This window comes from Musa acuminata, chromosome BXJ3-10 (genome assembly GCF_036884655.1).
Source record: "Musa acuminata AAA Group cultivar baxijiao chromosome BXJ3-10, Cavendish_Baxijiao_AAA, whole genome shotgun sequence".
Classification (NCBI taxonomy): domain Eukaryota; kingdom Viridiplantae; phylum Streptophyta; class Magnoliopsida; order Zingiberales; family Musaceae; genus Musa; species Musa acuminata.
The window spans coordinates 24,981,499-25,001,652 of record NC_088358.1 but is presented as its reverse complement, the minus strand read 5'-3'; the positions used below and the strand labels follow the sequence as shown (position 1 = coordinate 25,001,652).

Here is a 20,154-nt window from a genome sequence, read left to right as displayed (position 1 = left end):
AATGACAAAGATATCCTAACACAGCTCTGATCCAATCTCCAGATACAACATTCATGAACTGCATAACCACAATAAGGACTCGTAAGTAGGTTCTTTCCCTTAACTTTTTCTATTTTGAAAATCTTTTATGCCTCTTTACATACTCAGACATGCAACCATATGAAAAGATTTATTTGTTATATCCATGCATAACACCATCTTTCATCTAGAAGCTGCAAACATGTCATGGTGATCATTTTCGCTCAAGTCACCATACCATATTTGTGATGCCTCAATCATATAATAGCCAAAAACACTTGATGAATACTAAGGGTCTATGTGACCAGCTCTAAGAAGCAAACTAGTTGATATATTCACACAGAAATGCCAACAATGTGCTAGAATAGATCTCTTAAACTAATTCTTGATGCTTAACCTCTCCCTCCTGCCCCTCTTTCTACAAATAGGATCTCTAAGTCTAACACAAACCATTCTATTAAAGACCAAACCTTCCAAAAAACAGACTACCACCAGATTTTTATTGTATAAAGTATATCACAGTGACTACCCCTCTCTCACTACCTATCCCTGTTTCTACGAATGTAATCTTTCATTCAATCCAAAACACTCTGAGGAAGATTAAACCTTACTACGACCGCAATACCAGCAGAGTAGTACCGTATAAAGTATATTCTTAACACTAAGACTTTCTCACTCTCCCTATCCCTCTTTCTACAAACGTGAACTTTCAGTCTAACCCAAACCAGTCGGCGAAAGATCAAACCTCCCGAGGCCAAGAACACCGCCAGAGTTGTAACCTTTGAAATATATTCTCGACAAAACCCTCTTTCCGCCCCCCCCCCCCATCTTTCTTTGTACAAACATCATCTTTCGGTCTAACCCAAACCACTCGAGAGAAAGATCAAACCTTCCGAGAGCCAAAAATACAACCGGAGTCGTCCCGCACACGGTCTACATTGCCTAGTGTTACAAGAACAGGTTCAACTAAGGGAAGAGCAAGAGAAAGAAAACGAAAGAAGAGCAATCTTAGAAGAAAAAACACCAAGGAACTGGAAAATAACCCACTAAACCAAACAAAGATCGAGTCATTCAAGCAGTTGGCAACTCCGCCCAGCAGGAGCCAAGCCTCGGAGCCCAAGAAACAGCGGGACACATACCACGGCAAGCGAGATCCCGCTAGGGCATCCAAGAACCGCAGATCCGGCCGCAGGAACTTCACCGCGGAGGTTCCCCGAACCCTAGGAACCCGAATCGACCTCCCGGACAGCAATGCCAGAGGGGGAGGGGGAGGGCGAGGGGGAGGGGTTGGGTTTGGGTTTGGTACCGGGGAGGAAGAGAGGCAGGCAGGTGTACTGTGGGAGAGAAAAGAAAATATAAGGAAGGTGGATTGGGAACCCTATTTTTGCATCGCTTTCCAATTCGTCGAAACCCCGAAGCTTTTTGTGTGCACTGTTGCGAACGACACCAATTACAATAATAATTGCCTACGAGTAGCAGCAGCTGCTGCGAGCAGTACGGTGAGGTGTGTGCAATGATACTAATAATATATGCGTTTGCTTGGTAATAAAAATACTTGAGTCCAAAGAAAAGAGAGAGGAGTCGTTTTGCTTTTGTTTTGGGCCCCCCCCCACACACGCAGAGTCTTGCGGTTAAATCCCTTCGTAACCCAGCAAGCGGGTGTAAAGTCGGTAGCTTTTTGGCGTGGATGAGTTGGGTGTGTGGGCGCCGTAGGTGGGCGTGGGGCCCGCGACGGGGCATGTGAGCGGTGGGGGCCAGCTTCGCCATTTTTTTCCCAAAAAGGAAAAATGAGACCACAGATAAATATTTTTAAAAAAGAATTATTAACTGATAAATATATTAATTGAAGAAAATGATGAATAATTACAATTTTACGTGTTTTATTTTTTTTTGTATTTGTGTTTGTTTGTTTGACCCTTAATTGTTCCTTTTTCTTTTCCCTGTAATTTCTCCCCCTTCCTCTCCAGATTACACTCCCAAGTCAACTCTGGTCAAAATTGCTGACCTTTACATTACCCTGAGAAATCCATCGACGGTCAAACTCGTACAGGAGTATATATACGACGTCTTGGCACACACACACACCATTTCCGATCCTACATGACTGTGGTCCTCTTTTTCTTCTCCTCTTTTACTTCTTTACTCTCTCTCTCTCTCTGTGGAAACCTACCCGTGAACCAGACATGTGAGCAGGCACTGTCGTGACGTACCCAGCTCAGACTTATCTTTTCCTCCCTTGCCTCCGTTGTGGGCCAAAGCTCTGATGGGAATCATCGCTTTCGGGAGCACCATGGATGAAACCTCTCCGGTCCATGCATTGTTTGCAAGCCAAACGGAGGAACCATGTCTTCCTTGACATGATATTTGACAGCCATTGCAAGTATGTGTGTGTGTGCATGAAGAAGAAGAAGAAGACATTGACCACCTCCATCACAAGGCTTCAGTTTGGGAGAGAGGATGGTGTTGATACTGACATGTTATAGCTACGGCATACAAAACTTTGGCAGCTTCGAAGGATGTCCAAAGCCATTGACTGCAGCTGAAGTACTTGTTTCTGTTCATGTTGCAGTTAGCATTAGCATTGAGGATTAGGTTCGAGCTTGCAGATGCATAGCTTCAGGCCAGAAGCATATGCAGCACAAAATCTATTAAGCTTGGGAAGAACCTTTGATGGAGCTCTCTGTTCATCTGTTCTCGAGTTATCAAGATCCTGCTATTCGATTCTCGATAAGTGAATCTAACATAACTAATATAAGAAATGTATTAAGAACAAAACCATTATTTGGAAGAAAACAAAAAAGATTCCCTTTTTCACTCATTAATTGCTTAAAAACTTAATCTAGGATAATGAATATGGATCCCCTGGCAAAGGATGGAGCCAAGACTGATCATTACTGAGGGGCCAACAATGGATTTGCCACTAAAATAGAAATCATGCATTTCTGTCAGTGAAAAGGAAGAACAAGTAGTTCATCTTGGTTGAACTCACAATAGAAAAAACAGGGGAAACCAGCAGTTGGGTTACATACGGCAACACTTGTGAACAATTCAACAATCGAGGCATATCTTCTTCTTTCGTAATGTCCAGTGTATGTGTTTGCAGCTGAATCGGATGCAGTGTCTATAATTTCAGAGCTAAACCCTCTTGATCTCGTCAGGTTAAATGGATCACTCATCCAATTAGATTAGAATAGCTATGCAAAATTGGACTGCTTCAGTGCAGCATTGTGTACCTGATCATATATATGCTCCTCGAAAGAGAGCTTCCATGCTTAACACAATCTCAAAGAGAAGAAGGATATCTGACACTGGATTTGTTAGGATCGATGCATCATCGGTCATATGTTCAGCAAAGGGCCTTTGGAGAAGAATCACATGTGGGCAAGGAAGGAAAAGTTTCATGGCCCATTCTAAACCTCAGTTTTCCATGGCAAAATTGGCTTTAAAGGTTGGAATCTTTCTTATTCATTTGTTTCAAATCTTCTAAGCTATTTGTTTAAGCAATTAATTTACTTGTCGGCCTCCATAAAGAGATTATTTCCTCGACTCGAATAGATGCTTAAATCTGGAGAGAGAGGGAGAGAGAGATCCATAACTATCGAGCATTGACAGTCATAAGTCAGATTAAGCCGTACTAACAAACATACTAATCATTGAGCTATCACTGCATCTCCATAGCGTGATTGACCAAGAAACAGAGAGTTTCCATCTTCTTTGAGAGATCACAGGCACATGACAATGGAGATGTTTGACGGGCACTACTACTGATCACTCGCCTACTTTCTTGTGCACTTTGTTCAGCTGTGGTCAAAAGAAGCCGCCACTACAGAGCTTGCTTTGTGCCAGTGGCCAAATTCTTTCCCTCCACCCGGCACTCAAACCTCACTCCATCAAATCAGTATGTGCTTGGCAGCAGATCAGCCTATTCCGATGCTTTGTCACAAAGGGGGAATGCCTTTTAAGATGTTGAATGATGCGCACGGTTCAGAATCACAATTTGCATCTCCCTCGGAAGAAAACAAAAGAGAAGCTCTTTTCAGTGTACCTAACAAGTCAATGTACTGCAAAGTAGACGTAAGAAGAAGAAGAAGAAGAAGTAGGAGAAGAAACTAGCTGGCAATGTGGGTTGGGCAGCAGTCGATTGGATCAATGGCAAGAAAAAAGAGCCAAAGAAATCTCTTTTCTTTCGCTGCATGTGCTGCTGCATGAGATCTCCCTGCATGGCACAAGCCGAAACCTAAAACCAATCTCCGATCATGCACGTAAAGGCAAAGCAAAAAGGAGGAGTAGTGTGTGCTTCGACTTCACACGGTGGTCTCTCCCTTCTTCGAGCTTCTAACACGGAAAGGGAAATGGCATGACGACCATCTGTGCAAGTGCATGTGTTCTGACTCTCACTTTATTCTGAGCGCGACCTCTATCTTTTCTTCAAGTACTCTTTCTTCCTGTTCTTCTTTTCCGGTTGATCTTGACTGGGATTTGATCACTGTGGCTTCAGCTTACGCTGAGGCGAGGATGTCACAGTCCACTCCATGCTGCGAATGGAGATGAGCATAGTGTTCGTCCTCATCCTGTCTGCGATCAGATGTTTACGTGCACCATGGAGAACAGTGATGAAGCTCCATTCATGAGGTCCAGGTAAGCGCAGTAGCCCCAAAGTCATCAGAGGATAAGGATCAACCATCGGAATCCAATACCAATGCAACACAGCTCCAGTAGAAGTTGTGGGGGAAGAAAGAAGAAGCATTGTGGACCTCAGATTTACATGATTCAGCATTGCTTTGATGGTTTGTCATGCTTTCTCTCACATTTTTCCAAAGAAACTCATCAGAAAATACAAAAAGTGCTTATTTTACACATTCCCTGTGAGATGATTAGATTTATATTCATTGGATGAATTCCTATATTTTTTACTAATATTCTAATTCATGAAAGGATAATGACAATGATAGAGTAATGGTTGGTACAAGATTTACATGATTTGATTTTTTTTTATTTATATTTTAAAAAATCATGATATGTTAATAATAAATACAACGAATAAGATTACCATTATATTTTAAGTTAAATCAAATTGAAGTCCACATTATTTAGATGATTTTTTTAGAAAAGATCACCATTTTTGTTTTTGTTTTTAGTCGTAATAATAAAAACACTATAAAGTTAAAATATGTTAGAAACCATTTGATATATGATGATAGGATTCGAATAGGTATTTATAATAGTTTAAGAATACCATCGCTTAAATATGAATCGAAAATTAGCTTGTCATAATATTTTAGTCACGACAATAAAAACACTCAAATGAACTCCTAACATCAACCATACGCCTAAAAATATTACATCGTAATAGTCTTTAGGTATGGCAGATGGTAAGATGGATATTGATATGTTCTTATGACAAAACACCAAAATAAATAGTTTTTAGTAAATCAGTGGTTCCAAAAATGATGTTATATAAAATATTTTTTTAATATATATTTTGAAATTAAACTCACGATTTTCGATGTTGAAAACAAACAAAAATATACTAATTTGATCATTTGAGAATTTTTATCCTTTTATCCTTTGTAGAAAAGAAGACATGGATACGAGATAAATGATATACTATAATAAAATTCTCAGCTTTGGATCATTGATATGAATTATTTTCACTTGTAAACACAATAATACTATCGATTTGGATTAACGATGAAACTTAATCGTATCGTGAGCTAATTTGTTAAGCAAAATAAGAACAACTATAATACATATTATTTTTCATCCTCTAAAGAACACTAAAATTTGGTTAGTAAAACACAGCAGGTGTGCAGGAAAGGTGAGAAACTCCATCACAATTTCTTAGCCATATAATTTTGCATGCCTAATTTTCTATTTGAACTTTTTCCCAATTCTAATGTAAGAATAGTTGGATTCGATTTAACGAGCAAAATATGCATGCTCCATAAAATCCAAATTGTTGTCAATTGTCATCTCCTAACATAATATAAATACCCAACAAATCTTTTATGATACTTAAGTGAAATATCGATTAAATGTCGAGATTTATAAACCCAAATGCATAAAGAAACTTATACTTTGCTAGTTGAAAACAATTACACACTTCTGTTGGTTCTAATAGAATCGTGTCAATATGTGATAGTTATAATATAATTGATATCATCACTTTCTTATCGGTCACATGACATTAGAATATCAAGAATGTATGCGAAGCTAAGGTGTCAAACACAATATTAAACGGTCGATATGTGAAGTTAAGATATCGATCATCGTAATATTAGAATATCAATCACATAATATTAGCGTGTCAGAGGACGTAACATCTCAACACATCATGATAACGATCATATTATTATTATTATTTTATATTAAAATCAAGTATAAAAAAGATAAATCTGATTATTGGCTTGTATATCTAATACATTTTTGACCTATCAACATTGTTAATAGACATTTATGCAGCATATCACACACACACACACATATATATATATATATATATATATATATATATATATATATATATATATATATATATATATATATATATATATATATATATATATATATATATATATATATATATATATATATATATATATATATATATATATATATATATATATATATATATATATATATATATATATATGAAGGCTTTTATGCAACCTCTCTTTTGTCTTTGTCTTAAATGTAAAAAAAAAAAAAAGATAAATTCTTGAAATAGCCCTCGACACTCGAGATATTCCCGAATCGGTCCTAAACACCATCCCCCACTAAAGGACAAAAATGGGCCACAATAAAGCCAGCCTTCACCCCCATCAAACTTAAGCTGAGACGACGCGGAGCGCCATGTCCAACCCGGCGTCGCTTCCACCCGGATTCCGCTTCCACCCCACCGACGAGGAACTCATCGTTCACTACCTCATCAACCGAGTCTCCTCCTCCCCCTGCCCCGTTCCCGTCGTCGCCGAGGTCGACATCTACAAGCATGACCCATGGGACCTCCCCGGTTTGCATCTCGCAACCTCACAAAAAAGGCCACCGACACCGCGGCGACAAACTGTTCGACGTTTTGTGATTGTGCAGCCAAAGCGACGTACGGCGATCGAGAGTGGTACTTCTTCAGCCCGAGGGATCGCAAGTACCCGAACGGGCGCCGACCCAACCGCGCGGCCGCGTCGGGGTACTGGAAGGCGACGGGCACCGACAAGGCGATCCACACCAGCAGCGGGAAGAACCAGAGCATCGGGGTTAAGAAGGCTTTGGTGTTCTACAAGGGGCGGCCTCCCAGGGGACTGAAGACCAACTGGATCATGCACGAGTACCGCCTGGCTGAAGCAGCTCGCAGCAGTTGCTCCAGGCCACTGAAGTCGAGCCACTCCTCCATGCGGGTATGACCGAGGACTTTTTGCCTGAGAAGAAGAGCGATGCCCAATTCCTCTGCTTTTTCTCATGTCTTCTTGTTGCTGTTCCAAAAGTACAGTTGGATGACTGGGTGCTGTGCCGAATCTACAAGAAGAACAGCCATCTGCAGCCCGTGCCACCGCTGGAGAACTTCGAGCGACAACGCTCGCTCAGGCTGCAGGAATCTTCGTCTGTGTCTGATACCCTCGAAGACGACTCCACACTCTCACGCCTGTTCGACACGATGACCCGACCGGAGAACACCTCTTTCGTGGCTCAACCAAGATTAACTCGGTTCTCGACTGGTAGCAGCAGCAGAATCAATGGCGACACCAACACAGCTCATCGACAACAAACCCAAACGGAGCCATTCGTCCCGGCGACTGAGAACTCCATGAAGCGCATGATGGAATGTTATTTAGACAGCGGCAGACACTTCTCCGGACAGTTCGATGGCAGCTTACTCGAGCAACACTTGTTCAATCAGCAACTGCTGCTGAACTCTCACTTGGGATTGCGTTGAGCGAGCTTCATAGCTTCATTAGAGCAGAGAAAAAAACGTGCCTTCAAACCAGTGAAACAGTAGAATCCTTTGAGAGGGAGAGATGAGGGAGGGAAGATACCGCAGACTAAACCAGTAAACCATTCACGTTCCTGTAAGCAATAAACCAATCTGGAACAGCTTCTCATTATGATTACTATCAAGAATGTTATGGTTGGCTCTTCCTGTCAGTGCATCAACTTCCATCACAAGCTGGGCTTGAATCTTCCAGCTGACCTGTGCATGATAGAGAATGCTAAGATACATATACTGAACTTGGAGATCAGCTCAAATTTATGCAGCAATCGACAAGAAGAACTTTGGAAGATCAAAAGGCCTTTCCTTGGTTTAATAAGTGAAATAGAAGCTGATAAAGACCACGATTAGTTCATTAGTTTATGCTTGAGATCAAGTTGGTATTAATCTACACAAATGCCAAATACCTCGATGCATGAAATCGAGATTCCTATCTAAATTTGGCCTCGAGAAACATTCATCCCTCCACTGTAGAACACAAGTAGAGATCATTTTTCGCCACGGAATGTTCATGAGGCAATTAAATAAACTAGAGAATATACCACGGAATGATCATCTTTGTGCAGGCTCACCAGTCATTTATACACACTCAGTAGGGAGGTTATACATATTCAGTATGGAGGATTTTTCTCAACTGCTGAGAGATTTCCTCAACTGCCTTGAGGAAATCTTATCTGCTTCTCAACTGCTGAGAGATTTCCTCAACTGCCTTGAGGAAATCTTATATGCTTATCATGCCCTCGCAAGATTGAGCTTCCATCAAGGATGCCGATCTTGGACCGATGCGATGAAAATAGTTTACGGGCGAGAGGCTTTGTGAGTGAGTCGGCTAGTTGATCTGCTGTATGTACATGAGAAACTCGGAGTTGATGTCTGGCAACTTGATCTCGCACAAAATGGAAGTCGATGGCTATGTGTTTCATGCGGGAATAGAACACTGGATTGGCACATAAATAAGTAGCTCCAACATTATCATAATATATTGTAGGAATAACCGTGGAGTTGACGTTGAGTTCCTTGAGCAAATTTGTGACCCAATTGAGTTCAGCAGCGGCGGTGGCGACGGCACGGTATTCAGCTTCAGTTGTAGATCGTGCAACCGTCTTTTGTTTTTTAGAACTCCAACTGATTGGAGTAGCTCCAAGGAAGACAATGTATCTGGACGTAGATGTTCTATCATCAAAGTTCCCTGCCCAATCAGCATCAGCAAAGGCATGGAGATGGAGTGAAGTATTTTTGCGAAGAAAAATGCCATGATTAAGAGTCCCTTTAAGATACCGCAAAATTCGTTTGACCGCAGACCAATGCGTAGTAGATGGTCGATGCATGAATTGCGATAACTTATTGACGGCAAATGAAATATCTGGACGGGTGAGAACCAAGTACTGTAAGGAGCCAAGGACTTGTCGATACTGAGTCGAATCTGTAGCAGGACTTCCATCACATAATTTAAGTGATTCACTGGTAGAGAGAGGAGTTGTAACCTCTTTCGCATCCTGCATGTTTGCCTTTGATAATAAATCTTGAATATACTTTCTTTGTGATAGGAAAAGACCTGAAGATGTAAATGTTGCTTCCACTCCCAGAAAGTAGCTTAAAGTTCCTAGATCTTTGAGGGAGAATCGATCGGCCAAGTGCTTTAGAAATGCCTGAGTCTTCAAAGGATTATTTCCTGTGACAATAATATCATCCACATATACTAAAAGATATATTATGCTTCCATTGTGCTGGCAAATGAATAACGAGGTATCAGACTTTGAATTGATGAAGCCAATTGAGGTCAAAAACGAGCTAAGCTCGTTATACCAAGCCCTTGGAGCTTGACGAAGTCCATAAATAGCTTTTTGAAGTTTGCAGACTTGCCTCGGATATTGAGGATGAACGAAACCAGGAGGTTGTTGCATAAAGACATCTTCAGTAAGTGACCCCTGTAAAAAGGCATTGTTAACATCCAATTGTCGTATGTGCCAACCCTTTGAGATAGCCAAACTCAGGATAAGACGGATTGTTGTGGGTTTAACAACGGGACTAAATGTCTTTGTGAAGTCGACACCAGGTCGTTGATGAAACCCTTTGGCGACTAGACGTGCTTTGTATCTGGCAACGGATCCGTCTGGGTTCCGCTTAATTCGAAAGACCCATTTACACCCGATGATATTTTGTGTGTGATGAAAGGGTACTAAGGTCCATGTAGAGTTATGGAGGAGAGCATCATATTCGTCACACATGGCTTTACGCCAGTGAGAAGATTTTTGAGCTTGAGTGATTGTAGTGGGTTCACTGGCCTCAGTGGAGGAATTTGTTATAGCATGTAAGTCAAGGACTTGACGTGGTTTGAAAATACCACTTTTGGAGCGTGTTGTCATTGGATGTCTAGGGGGGGTGGAAGTGGTAGATTGTGTTGGTGGTATAGCCGAGGGCGAGTCACTGTCATGGACCGGGTCAACCGTCGGCACAACAATGTCACTAGATCTAGGAGAAGGTAAAGCCAGTGGCAATGTTGCCGAGGGTATGACTTCATTAATAGGGGAAACTTGTGAGGAAGGGAGTGGAGGAATAGAGGGAGTGAGAAGCTGTTGAACTGGAGTAATAGTAGTATGTGAATCTTGAGAGTAAGGACTGGACGGTGTCATTGGAGGTTCGTGTGATGAGATCGGAGGGATATTCCAGTGATGTATGTTTATCGAAGTAGTTTGCATGGTAGGATTATTTTGAAAAGGAAAGACAGACTCCTCAAAGATAACATGACGTGATATAAAGACCTTTTTAGTTTGGGGTTCATAGCATCGAAAAGCATTATGTTCAAGAGAGTAGCCTATAAAAGTGCAAGGCTTAGATCGTGGTGTTAGCTTATGTGACGCATAGGGACGGAGCCATGGATAACATAAACAGCCAAAAACTCTGAGTTTATGAAGGTTTGGAAGTTTGTGGAATAATTTTTCAAATGGTGACCGGAAGAGCAGCGGAGTTTTCAGCGGAAGACTTCGGTTGGCAAGGGAGCAGCAGCCGACGGTAGAAACAAAGGCCGTGACTGTGCTTCCTTTAGGATCTGATATTAGCAGCCGCAAGTGCTGCAGTAGGCTGCAGCGAATGGCTACGGCTGAGGGGCGGAGGCATCGCCACGAGAGGGATGGTTGGACTCCGGAGAAGAGGGCTTGCTCTAGGCAAATAGCTCTGATACCATGATAGAAATTAAGCGAAGAAGATAGAAAGATAGAAATTGTAGAAGAAACTATGAAATGTATAAGATATAATTGCCTAATACATTTTGATAGTGAGTTCTTGACAGTCATTTATACACACTCAGTAGGGAGGTTATACATATTCAGCATGGAGGATTTTTCTCAAGAGATTTCCTCAACTGCCTTGAGGAAATCTTATCTGCTTCTCAACTGCTGAGAGATTTCCTCAACTGCCTTGAGAAAATCTTATCTGCTTATCAATTCCTTCCGGTCTATCCCTGGTAATCTCCACGAAATGGCCAATCATTTCATCGAACTGCCTCGGACCAGACAAGGGAGGGATAATTGATGAGCGATCAGCTCCAGCAATAGGCATGCGAAAGCGGAATCATGGAACGGATTTAGAGGTCAAACTATGGAACTAGCAAGGGTTTGAGTTCTCCATCTGCCTCAGAAATCCTCAGGAAATGACCCCTGTTGTTGCTCCCCAGATCAAAGAGAAACCTCTTCTGATCTATCCTGATTGATCGTCTTAGACATCCCCATGCCTCCAACATCATCATGTGTGAGCATGTCAACAAGTCCGTGACCATTCAACTGTGCCAGAGGCTAATTGGGCACTGTTGCCTGATATGAATCCAGCTCTAACATCATCTGAAGGCCCTGTCCGACATTCTGGAGGTTCTATATGTTGCTGTTGGTGGTGCAACACTTATCAAACTTTTACCTAATCTAGTATCCTGAACAGTCATGAGGTCTCTTCATGTATCTCTTGTAAAACATTCTGAAATGCTGTCGATCCTTCTTCGTCAGAACTTCCTGAAGGAACAATAATTGAGCTCTGATTTCTGTTGACAGAGGCCTCTGAGGTCTGCAAAGGAAACAGTTTCATCAGCTCCACATGACAATGTATGAGATCACTAAGCTCAAGGTGAAAACTAGCGTTGTCATTTATGATCGGGCAACAACATGTTGGCTGATACAGAGATAATGAATGATATATGGTTACCATGAAAAATTCCAACAGTTCATATGTCCATTCCCAAAAAGCAAATTGCCCAAGGGACAGAAGTAAGAACTATTGCTGACATCTAGACCTAATTACACAGGATGATTTCACATGCAGCATCTGGTGCTGTCTCCCTCTTGTTAACCTCAAATTCAGTATCGAGCTTTATATACAATGGATCCTCCATGCTGATCAATATATCTGTCAAATTGAATTCCTTGCATAAGTTATAACACAATAATTGTTTCTAAGGTAGTAGTTATTTAGGATATATTTATCAGCATGGAGGATCCTGTCAAATCTTATTTAGGATATCCCATCAAATCTTTACCTTGAACTTATAGTTATAACAAAATCATTGAGAGTAGAAAAAACTTCATCTTGATGACTCAGAATATCCTAAATAAGTTCAAGGTAGCATGAAGCTTTTACTGCTCTCACAATAGTTAGATTGTAATATATAAAATATATTATTTTAGAACATAAGACCATCGATATGATTAAGTCCAATGTAATGATTCTCAGCCAATCAGAACTCAACATGTAAAGCCCAACATGTCTAGAAAATGACAAACAAGCCAACAAGGCCTGCCACATCAGTGATCCCTAACCACTCTGGGCTACAAATAGGCATCTCCAGCTGTGGTCTAAGCACTATAACTCGGTGATATTTACTTCCAACCTCTTCGGTCTTCAACCTCTCACTTTAGACGTTTACTAACTTGAGACCTCAGTGGCATGCTCCCGACACAAAATTTTGTGGGTGATCTCGAGGACTGCCCAAACCTCAGGCTAATCCAAGTTGGGATTTCCACATTGGATCCTCACTTTGAAATTTGTGCTACAAGCTAGTTGTCAAGTGCAACAAGATTTTGAAAACGAGATATCTCATATCAATTCCACCATATAGGATTGGCGACCAAATTCAAGACTAATAACGTACAAATTATACACCAAAAAAAACATCTGTAAACTATATGATCTATATATATCCCGTCAACTATCAAGGCCTACATTTCTACGGTCATTTGATTTATTCGAAAAATTCCAATAGTGGACTCTAAAATGTTCAATAATTTGTCATTTTGAGTCCTATCAATTAAAGACCACTGATCCATTATTTGATTTATCTGTGGTGTTATATTCAGTATATTAGCTTCAACTGAGTGGCTTACTTAAGACTTGGTTACTAAATAGATCTGTCAGCAGTTGGGTATGAGTTATGGTTTGCCTATTTTTACTGTTAATAAGGTATTTTACGATCGAAATTGATTCAGGTTTCTCAATTTAAGCACCAGTGGAAGCAAAAGCAGATTAATCCAGTGCATCAGCCACTTTGTGTCCTCACAAAGGAGACCAATCTCCTATGAAGAGGAACACAATAATTAAAGCAGATCAAGACTATCAGTTTGCCTTTTAGAGAACGACCATGAATTGACTTGTAACGTTGTCCCAAATCCTTAATTTCCCCTTCAGTAAATAAATTCATGAGAACAGCTGCAATTCCCTTCTTCGAAAGAAGTTATGTTGGACCGATATGTTATGATTACAAAGTAACAAGAGCAGGTTAACAAGTAATTTCCAAATATATTAGGAATCAGAACAAGATTCAGATAAGCTTGAGGTTCAAATATAAGAAACATATATACAGCAGCAGATTAGGCATTTAGGTCATCACCTCATCAATTATATTTATTTTTCCTGTCAAATTCTTAAACCCCCAAATACCATGCCTAGTATGTCGTCTGATGTGTATAGTTGCTTTTCTACGAAAGCGATAGTGTGGAGATTATCTTGCAGCAGCTCTTTCAACAATCATAACAAGCTGTACAGAATTTGCAGATATCAGATTAGGGTCTGCTTCAAAGTATAATACTATCTGTTTATCTATTGTTTTCTTTTCTTTCTCAAAATTCACACCCATTCTTTTGCCTAATTTTGTTCCTCGCAACCTAAATTTTCTAGTCCTTACTATCATCATACTACAAAGTACCCAACTTGAATTATACAACTAAGCCGAGGAATAACCAGTCAACAACACTGTTGAAGGTCTTAGTGCTAAAAGGAATCTAGCAGCTTGTAGCACATCTCTCAAGCACAGGAATTGCCCTGCATCATGCAATGCCGGCCAGGGAACTAAGATAAAGATGCTTCAAAACGTCAATCTGATGGGCATCATTATTTGCAACAGTAAACAATTGATGCATAATAGTCTCAAGAAAAACAACCCTGTTTTCAGGCAAGCTATAAAGTGTGGACATGGCAAATCTAAATACGTATATGTTCAATATAGACAACCACTGATGGATATGAATAAAACTTACAAGAAGTGCGACAACCATTACCAAATATATGAACATTCATAGAAGTAACTGAATGATATATACACACGAAGTATGAAGTCAAAGATTCAACCAATTTGAAGAAGAAATCGATCAAGAAAAAAAGGATTAATAATTCAGAGAGATTGGACAAAGAAACTTCGTAGTAGAAATGAATACACTCAAAAGGCGACCCTTTTACTCTTACCAGTGTCAAGATAGAACGCCTTTCCCCAAAAACAGCAAAAGCATCAGCCGAAAGGTTCAAAGATCCAACCTTTACACGACAAGAAAGGGAGAGTGCAAGAAACGATTGGGTAATCCAGGAAACCGACCTTGGAATCAAGCTTGAGCACCTCGAACAACTCGAGGAACCGGACTATGCCGTCGACGGGGACGACGATGGTCGACCCTGGGATTCTCCTACGGATCGAAGCAGAACAGCTTGCGCTCCAACTGCAGTGTCTTCAAGACCAACTCCACCTCGCTCCCGCCTCCATCACCGCCCCCACCTGCCAATCCCCCACCTTTCACTAGAACCAAGGCGTTAGATTGTAAGGGAAGAACCCTAGTGTCGAAAGCAACCAATCGTTAAATGAAGGAAAAGGAGGAGGAATCGAGGACTGGGCGAGGGTGGGTTTAGGGTTCGGAGCGTGAAGGGTTTTTGGCCCCTGCACAAGTCTCTGGAACACTCTCGCCTGGTTTCACTCACACAGACCTCGTGGCACGTGAATGACACGTGACCTTCTCTGTCGCCCATCCTTACCTGCATCGATGCAGCCCACGTCGGCGAGCCGAGGGTGGGTGTGCTTCCCATTCTGAGCGCAGAGACGTATCCAGTCACGAGTACCCCCATCGCCATTGCCTTCGACCACAAAGCTGCGGCCATGGCTTCTTTCCAATTCGCCATCCACCAAACCCTAATCTCCATCGGGTATTCGATCTTACCTCCGGGAATTCGGATTCAAGAACTGTGTTTTTGACATTTCGGCCAGGTCGCATCGAGGTCATGTTTCAGGGCCGCGAGGGTGAGCGTGTGAATCTAGTGGCAACCGCAGCAAATTGAGGGTGGTACAAAGAGAAATGATTCCCTCCCGGTGCGCTGAATGGGAGGCTCATCGATGAAAAACCAGTTCAAGAAGCAGTCTTGCTTCAAAGGGAAAATGCTGAAGGATCTAACTTGTTGATTCGAAGTGGACATACACATTGTTTTTCGTATATATAATCTGTTTTAGGGCTATCATTCATGCCTAAGGTTCATCAACACATCCATTTTCCTTCATCTTACCACCAAGGCATTGAAGATGAAGGCTGATATCAGCATCATTATTATTCCATTTCTTGTTTACTCCTGCTTTTAGGGTTTCATTGGAAAAGCTAGCCTGCTGACTTTGGAGCCGACGATCCATGGGAAAGGCCGAGTAGCTCGATTCGAGACCGTCATGTGGGATTGGGAACAACATTGACTTGATCCAAGCCAACTCCTCAGGTTCACTCTTTTTGTTCTTCTGAAAATGTGTCTTGTTAAATCTTGTCAATATGATCTTTCACTTTGTCTAATGAAGTTACAACCTGTTCTTATCACTCTAATAAGAAATGTTCATTGCTTGTTTCTTGATCCTTGGAACAAGTTGCTACTGGTGTAACCAGCAGCATCAATCAAGAACCTTTATCAGGTTGCCACCAAAGATTTACTCTTTGGAGTAAATGATACTGTAGCTATTAATCATGACAAACAAGTAAAGTCATTAGTTAAAGAGTGTCAGTAGGTAAGATTTTTAGTAATGTTTCTGTGATATCAACAACTGTTACAGCTGAAAGTTGATACTGTTCATACAACCAAAAAAAGAACCCCAGCTCAGTGGGATTGTTAAAGGCAGGAATTTTTCATTCGAGAAATCTTTAGGAGGGTGTTGATGCAGTTTGAAACATATGAAAATTCTTAAGATAAAAAAAAGAAAGAGCAGCTTTGGGGTGAGATCCTACCAACTAGTGAAGATAGTACAGAGGCTCATTGTTCAATGAAATATACTATATTTGTTAGTAAGAAAGACTTAACTGTTGTCTTTGATGTTGCTTTTTGTTGTTAATGTGCACTATGACTAGGCTTAGCCGACCAAAAGTAACTCTATCATTCTTAAAGAACAATGGAGTAGTCATCAATGTCCTTTAGCCTTCTTGAGGGTACCACAGAGTATCAAATGTTAGGAGGCAGTGCCACAGTCTACTTTGGAACTTGGATGCGCTTAAACCTATCACATAGTCAACAATGCTTGTGCTTCCCTGGCTCTGTCAGTTGTACTGTTAATTAATATATTAAATGGCTTCTTCTAAGTTCTTTCTAAGTCAAAAGTTGCTGCACATTTAATTAATATATTGAGTGCTCTGAGAAACGAATGCTGACCTTTTTGAACTTTCTGGCTTTGAGCAGTAGTTCATAGTTGCTGATGATGTTGTTGTGAGCACAAACTTTTTCACGAGTGCATATGATCTTTGTGCTTTTAATCTTTTTTAATGGTAAGGTAGCTACTTTGATTTATAAAAGAAATAAAATATGGAATTATTTAGATTTAAACTTGCATTAACTTGTTCTGTTTCCAGAAAGAAAATATGGAGTGGTATTGGAAAAAAAAATAAACAGATGGTGGGTGATCTTGAGAGTAATCATGTACTATATACTGTACCAGTGACAATCTTGGAACACAGGAGGTTGCCACAACCTATGGTCGGCCAATTTTTAGTACAAAGAAGAGCTATTTGTCTCATACACACATGCATTCTTTCCTGGTGATGAGGCCAAGATACATAAAATTAATGGATTGGAGTGCACCTTTTGCTTTCAGAAGTCCAAGAAGAAAATGTTTAAATATGTGCAAACTGTACACAAGACATCAAAATGAGCATAAATATCACCATTGTGTGATGCAACCTTTTATTTATTCTATTGGAAGCACAAACAGCTGGTTTAGAGTCAATGGCTGAAGCTTCACATCAGAATGATGAGTTTCATTTTTGTTCTTGGACTGTTCTGAGTTGTTACAGTTGGTTTGGAATCAGTGGCTGAAGCTTCACATCGGAATGATGAGTTTCATTTTTGTTCTTAGACTGTTCTGAGTTGTTACAATTGATTTAGAATCAATGGCTGAAGCTTCACATTGGAATGATTAGTTTCATTTTTGTTCTTGGACTGTTCTAAGTGATTACAATTGGTTTAGAATAAGTGGCGAAGCTTCACATCAGAATCATGCACCTACCTTTCTCCAGATAAGTTTTCGTTTTGTTCTTGGACTGTTCTAAGTTATTGCAGTTGCTGACTCAAGAAAATCCACAGGTTTGCAGTCTCTCTTTTTGGATGTTCCACGGAACAGTTTCCAGTGCCCATCAAACTTGAGTCACACTTACCACTCGGGTTGCGAAGGCCAGAAGCTGTTTCCACCCCCTCCCTCTCCCCCTTGAATCAAGGCCAAAAGTTGGAGCTTCTTTGGATGGTTTGAGCTTACCCTAAAAGAAGAGCCATTGAGCAATCTTTTTCTCAGCAGAAGTTAGCACTGCCTTCTCAACTGCTTGCAGACTCCCACGTGCCTGCAGTCAGTGGCCATTGTTCTTTCTCCTCTCCTTTGATTCCATAATTGACATCAGATCCACCTCAAAAGGATCACCAAATCTCACCAGTGTTAATACTTGGCCATGGTTATGAATCCTATGGGTTCTGGTTTGCCTGTCCCATCTGTCACCTGCTCCTCCCTCCCATAAATGGTGTCTCTTCGGTTTAGTTTGATGGCACCTTCAATCCTCTGATGGCCTCCTTAGAGTGGGGTCAGACTAGTAATGATCATGGATGGCCAGCACTGCACTTATTATTGTATTCTACTGTTTTTTTAATGTATATTTCACGATCTTGAATTCTAGAAGAAAACACAGTTCTTACTGTTCAAACCACTGTATAATATTCTTCTTCTAACTTGGTTCTGTATGCAGAAGACCAGCCAGCTTGATAGTAGAAGGCGGTTTGCATGTAATCTGAAGCTGACAAGAGGAGACAAAACATAAAGTGCAAACTTTTGTATTGGGGTGAACATGTGAGCTTGGCTGCTTGTTACTGCTTCCCTGCTATGGGTTGGCTTGAGCCTGAACCATCCTGTCACCACCCTGTCAAACACTGTAAACAGTCTCTTCTCCCTCTCCTATTTCTTTCTTCCTAAAGATCAAACCACTTCATTGGGAGTTGACTGTTCACCACCATGATTGCAGGCTTGGGGAGGCAGTCTCCAGTACACTGTGATCACCAAATGGCCCTCAGAGTTGGAAAAGAAGACAACACTAGAGGTCTTCTCCCCTGCTTACCCAGGTTTCTCTCTTGCCATTTATGGGTGGTGAAGCCATGGCCCCACCCTAGAATTCTGGGCCAGAAGAGCTTGGAACCTGTTGCTGTGAAGGGGGGTCGTTACTCACTGAAAGGAAAGCCTGTGATGCAGGACATTAGGTGAAGTCATGTCAAAACAAGTCACAGTGGCTTGGACAGTTCTCAGGGAAGCAGTCTGTGTTCCACTGGCGAGCTTTGTGCATCTCCCTTTTAACCTTTGGAAACTGCAGCTTCAACCGGAGAAGAGGGTGTTGTGGTCAAGGTGGAAGCTCAGCAGTGCAAAATTAATGCTCTGGCCTTCAAAACCAGTCTCTTTGATGGCTTGGAGAGAGTTAGGTTTTTGTCTGGGAGCATCTAAAACCTCATGTGTTATTGTTAAGAAAAGAAATATATATCTTTGTTGTTTTTCTTAACTCCAAAGATATATAAACTATACTGTTTATCCTGCATGAGATTGACTTATTTGAGGTTGGAATGTTTAATGACTTTCATCAGGAAGAACTTGTATTTTATCAGATTTTTCAGTACTTTAATTCTCCATATCAATAAAAAATCTATCCTATGGAAATGGGAATCAAAAGAATCCTCTCAATTGCTGCTATATGTTTAAGATGCAAACAAAAGACTGACCACCCGAAAGGAATTAACATCATCTTCAGAGACTAAACTCCAAAAGAAACAGCCGAAAACAAGCTTAAAAATCACATTCTAAAGTCTGCAGTCATTCTCATTGGCAATTGGATTCAAGAAAGAATCGCCAGGTGCAACCTCTGAATTATTTTGCCTGAAGCTGTCCTAATCATTATCTTGTAGCAAAGAAAATGATGTTTCCTATTAAATCTATTTTTTCCCCCTCTGCATCGAAACCAAACCCAGTAAATCCGTGATCGAACGAAGACAGACGCAGTAATGTCGTTTGGAATCAACAAGAACGCTCTGACTGTTCCTTAATTTTAGTGTGAAGTGTCCGAACTGCATTGGATTGATTCAATGACATTTATTGCAGCCAAATGGTGTCGAGTTGTAGTCATCAAGAAAAAAATCTGGGAAATGAGGCTTGGAATGGTCATTGCACAAACATCCATGCCAACATCTTCGCATCATCCATCCTGCTTCAATCATTTAGATTATGTTACAGCAGCTCATCTGCTCCAAAGATTGACCACTTGATTACGTGAGAAATCTGACAAGGCAGCAGCTACCTCTCCAGAATCATCTCCAAAGATTGAGCTGCCAGAAGTTTCTCCAGCAAACCAGAGAGGATCCATTGACTGTGT

At 40.9% G+C, this 20,154-nt stretch overlaps 2 protein-coding genes and 2 long non-coding RNA genes across 5 annotated transcripts in view; 2 read left to right on the top strand and 2 right to left on the bottom strand.

Moving 5' to 3' along the window:
- LOC104000767 (guanine nucleotide exchange factor SPIKE 1) overlaps positions 1-1,452 on the bottom strand; it is a 38,444-nt gene extending 36,992 nt beyond the window's left edge. For both annotated transcript variants that reach the window (XM_065170964.1, XM_065170965.1), the window contains exon 1: positions 1,158-1,452. The gene's annotated coding sequence lies outside the window, so the exon portion shown is untranslated. The remainder of the gene's footprint in view (positions 1-1,157) is intronic.
- Positions 1,453-6,833: 5,381 nt separating this feature from the next.
- LOC135651136 (NAC domain-containing protein 58-like) lies at positions 6,834-8,157 on the top strand. Its single transcript, XM_065170966.1, has 3 exons — positions 6,834-7,030; positions 7,108-7,412; positions 7,505-8,157. Exons 1-3 carry the CDS (start codon positions 6,871-6,873, stop codon positions 7,946-7,948), a joined length of 909 nt encoding a protein of 302 aa, XP_065027038.1. The 5' UTR covers positions 6,834-6,870; the 3' UTR covers positions 7,949-8,157.
- Positions 8,158-11,222: 3,065 nt separating this feature from the next.
- Positions 11,223-14,989, bottom strand: LOC135651081 (uncharacterized). Its single transcript, XR_010501728.1, has 2 exons — positions 14,850-14,989; positions 11,223-12,055 (listed from the first exon to the last, which is right to left on the bottom strand). It is a non-coding gene; the product is annotated as an uncharacterized LOC135651081 (long non-coding RNA).
- Positions 14,990-15,680: 691 nt separating this feature from the next.
- LOC135651080 (uncharacterized) lies at positions 15,681-19,410 on the top strand. Its single transcript, XR_010501727.1, has 3 exons — positions 15,681-16,003; positions 18,493-18,675; positions 18,766-19,410. It is a non-coding gene; the product is annotated as an uncharacterized LOC135651080 (long non-coding RNA).
- The last annotated feature ends 744 nt before the right edge of the window (positions 19,411-20,154 follow it).

Coding starts and splice junctions, on each gene's coding strand:
- LOC135651136 (XM_065170966.1), top strand. CDS start 6,871: ATGTCCAACCCGGCGTCGCTTCCACCCGGATTCCGCTTCCACCCCACC. Junction 7,031..7,107: donor TGACCCATGGGACCTCCCCG/GTTTGCATCTCG, acceptor GTGATTGTGCAG/CCAAAGCGACGTACGGCGAT. Junction 7,413..7,504: donor CGAGCCACTCCTCCATGCGG/GTATGACCGAGG, acceptor CCAAAAGTACAG/TTGGATGACTGGGTGCTGTG.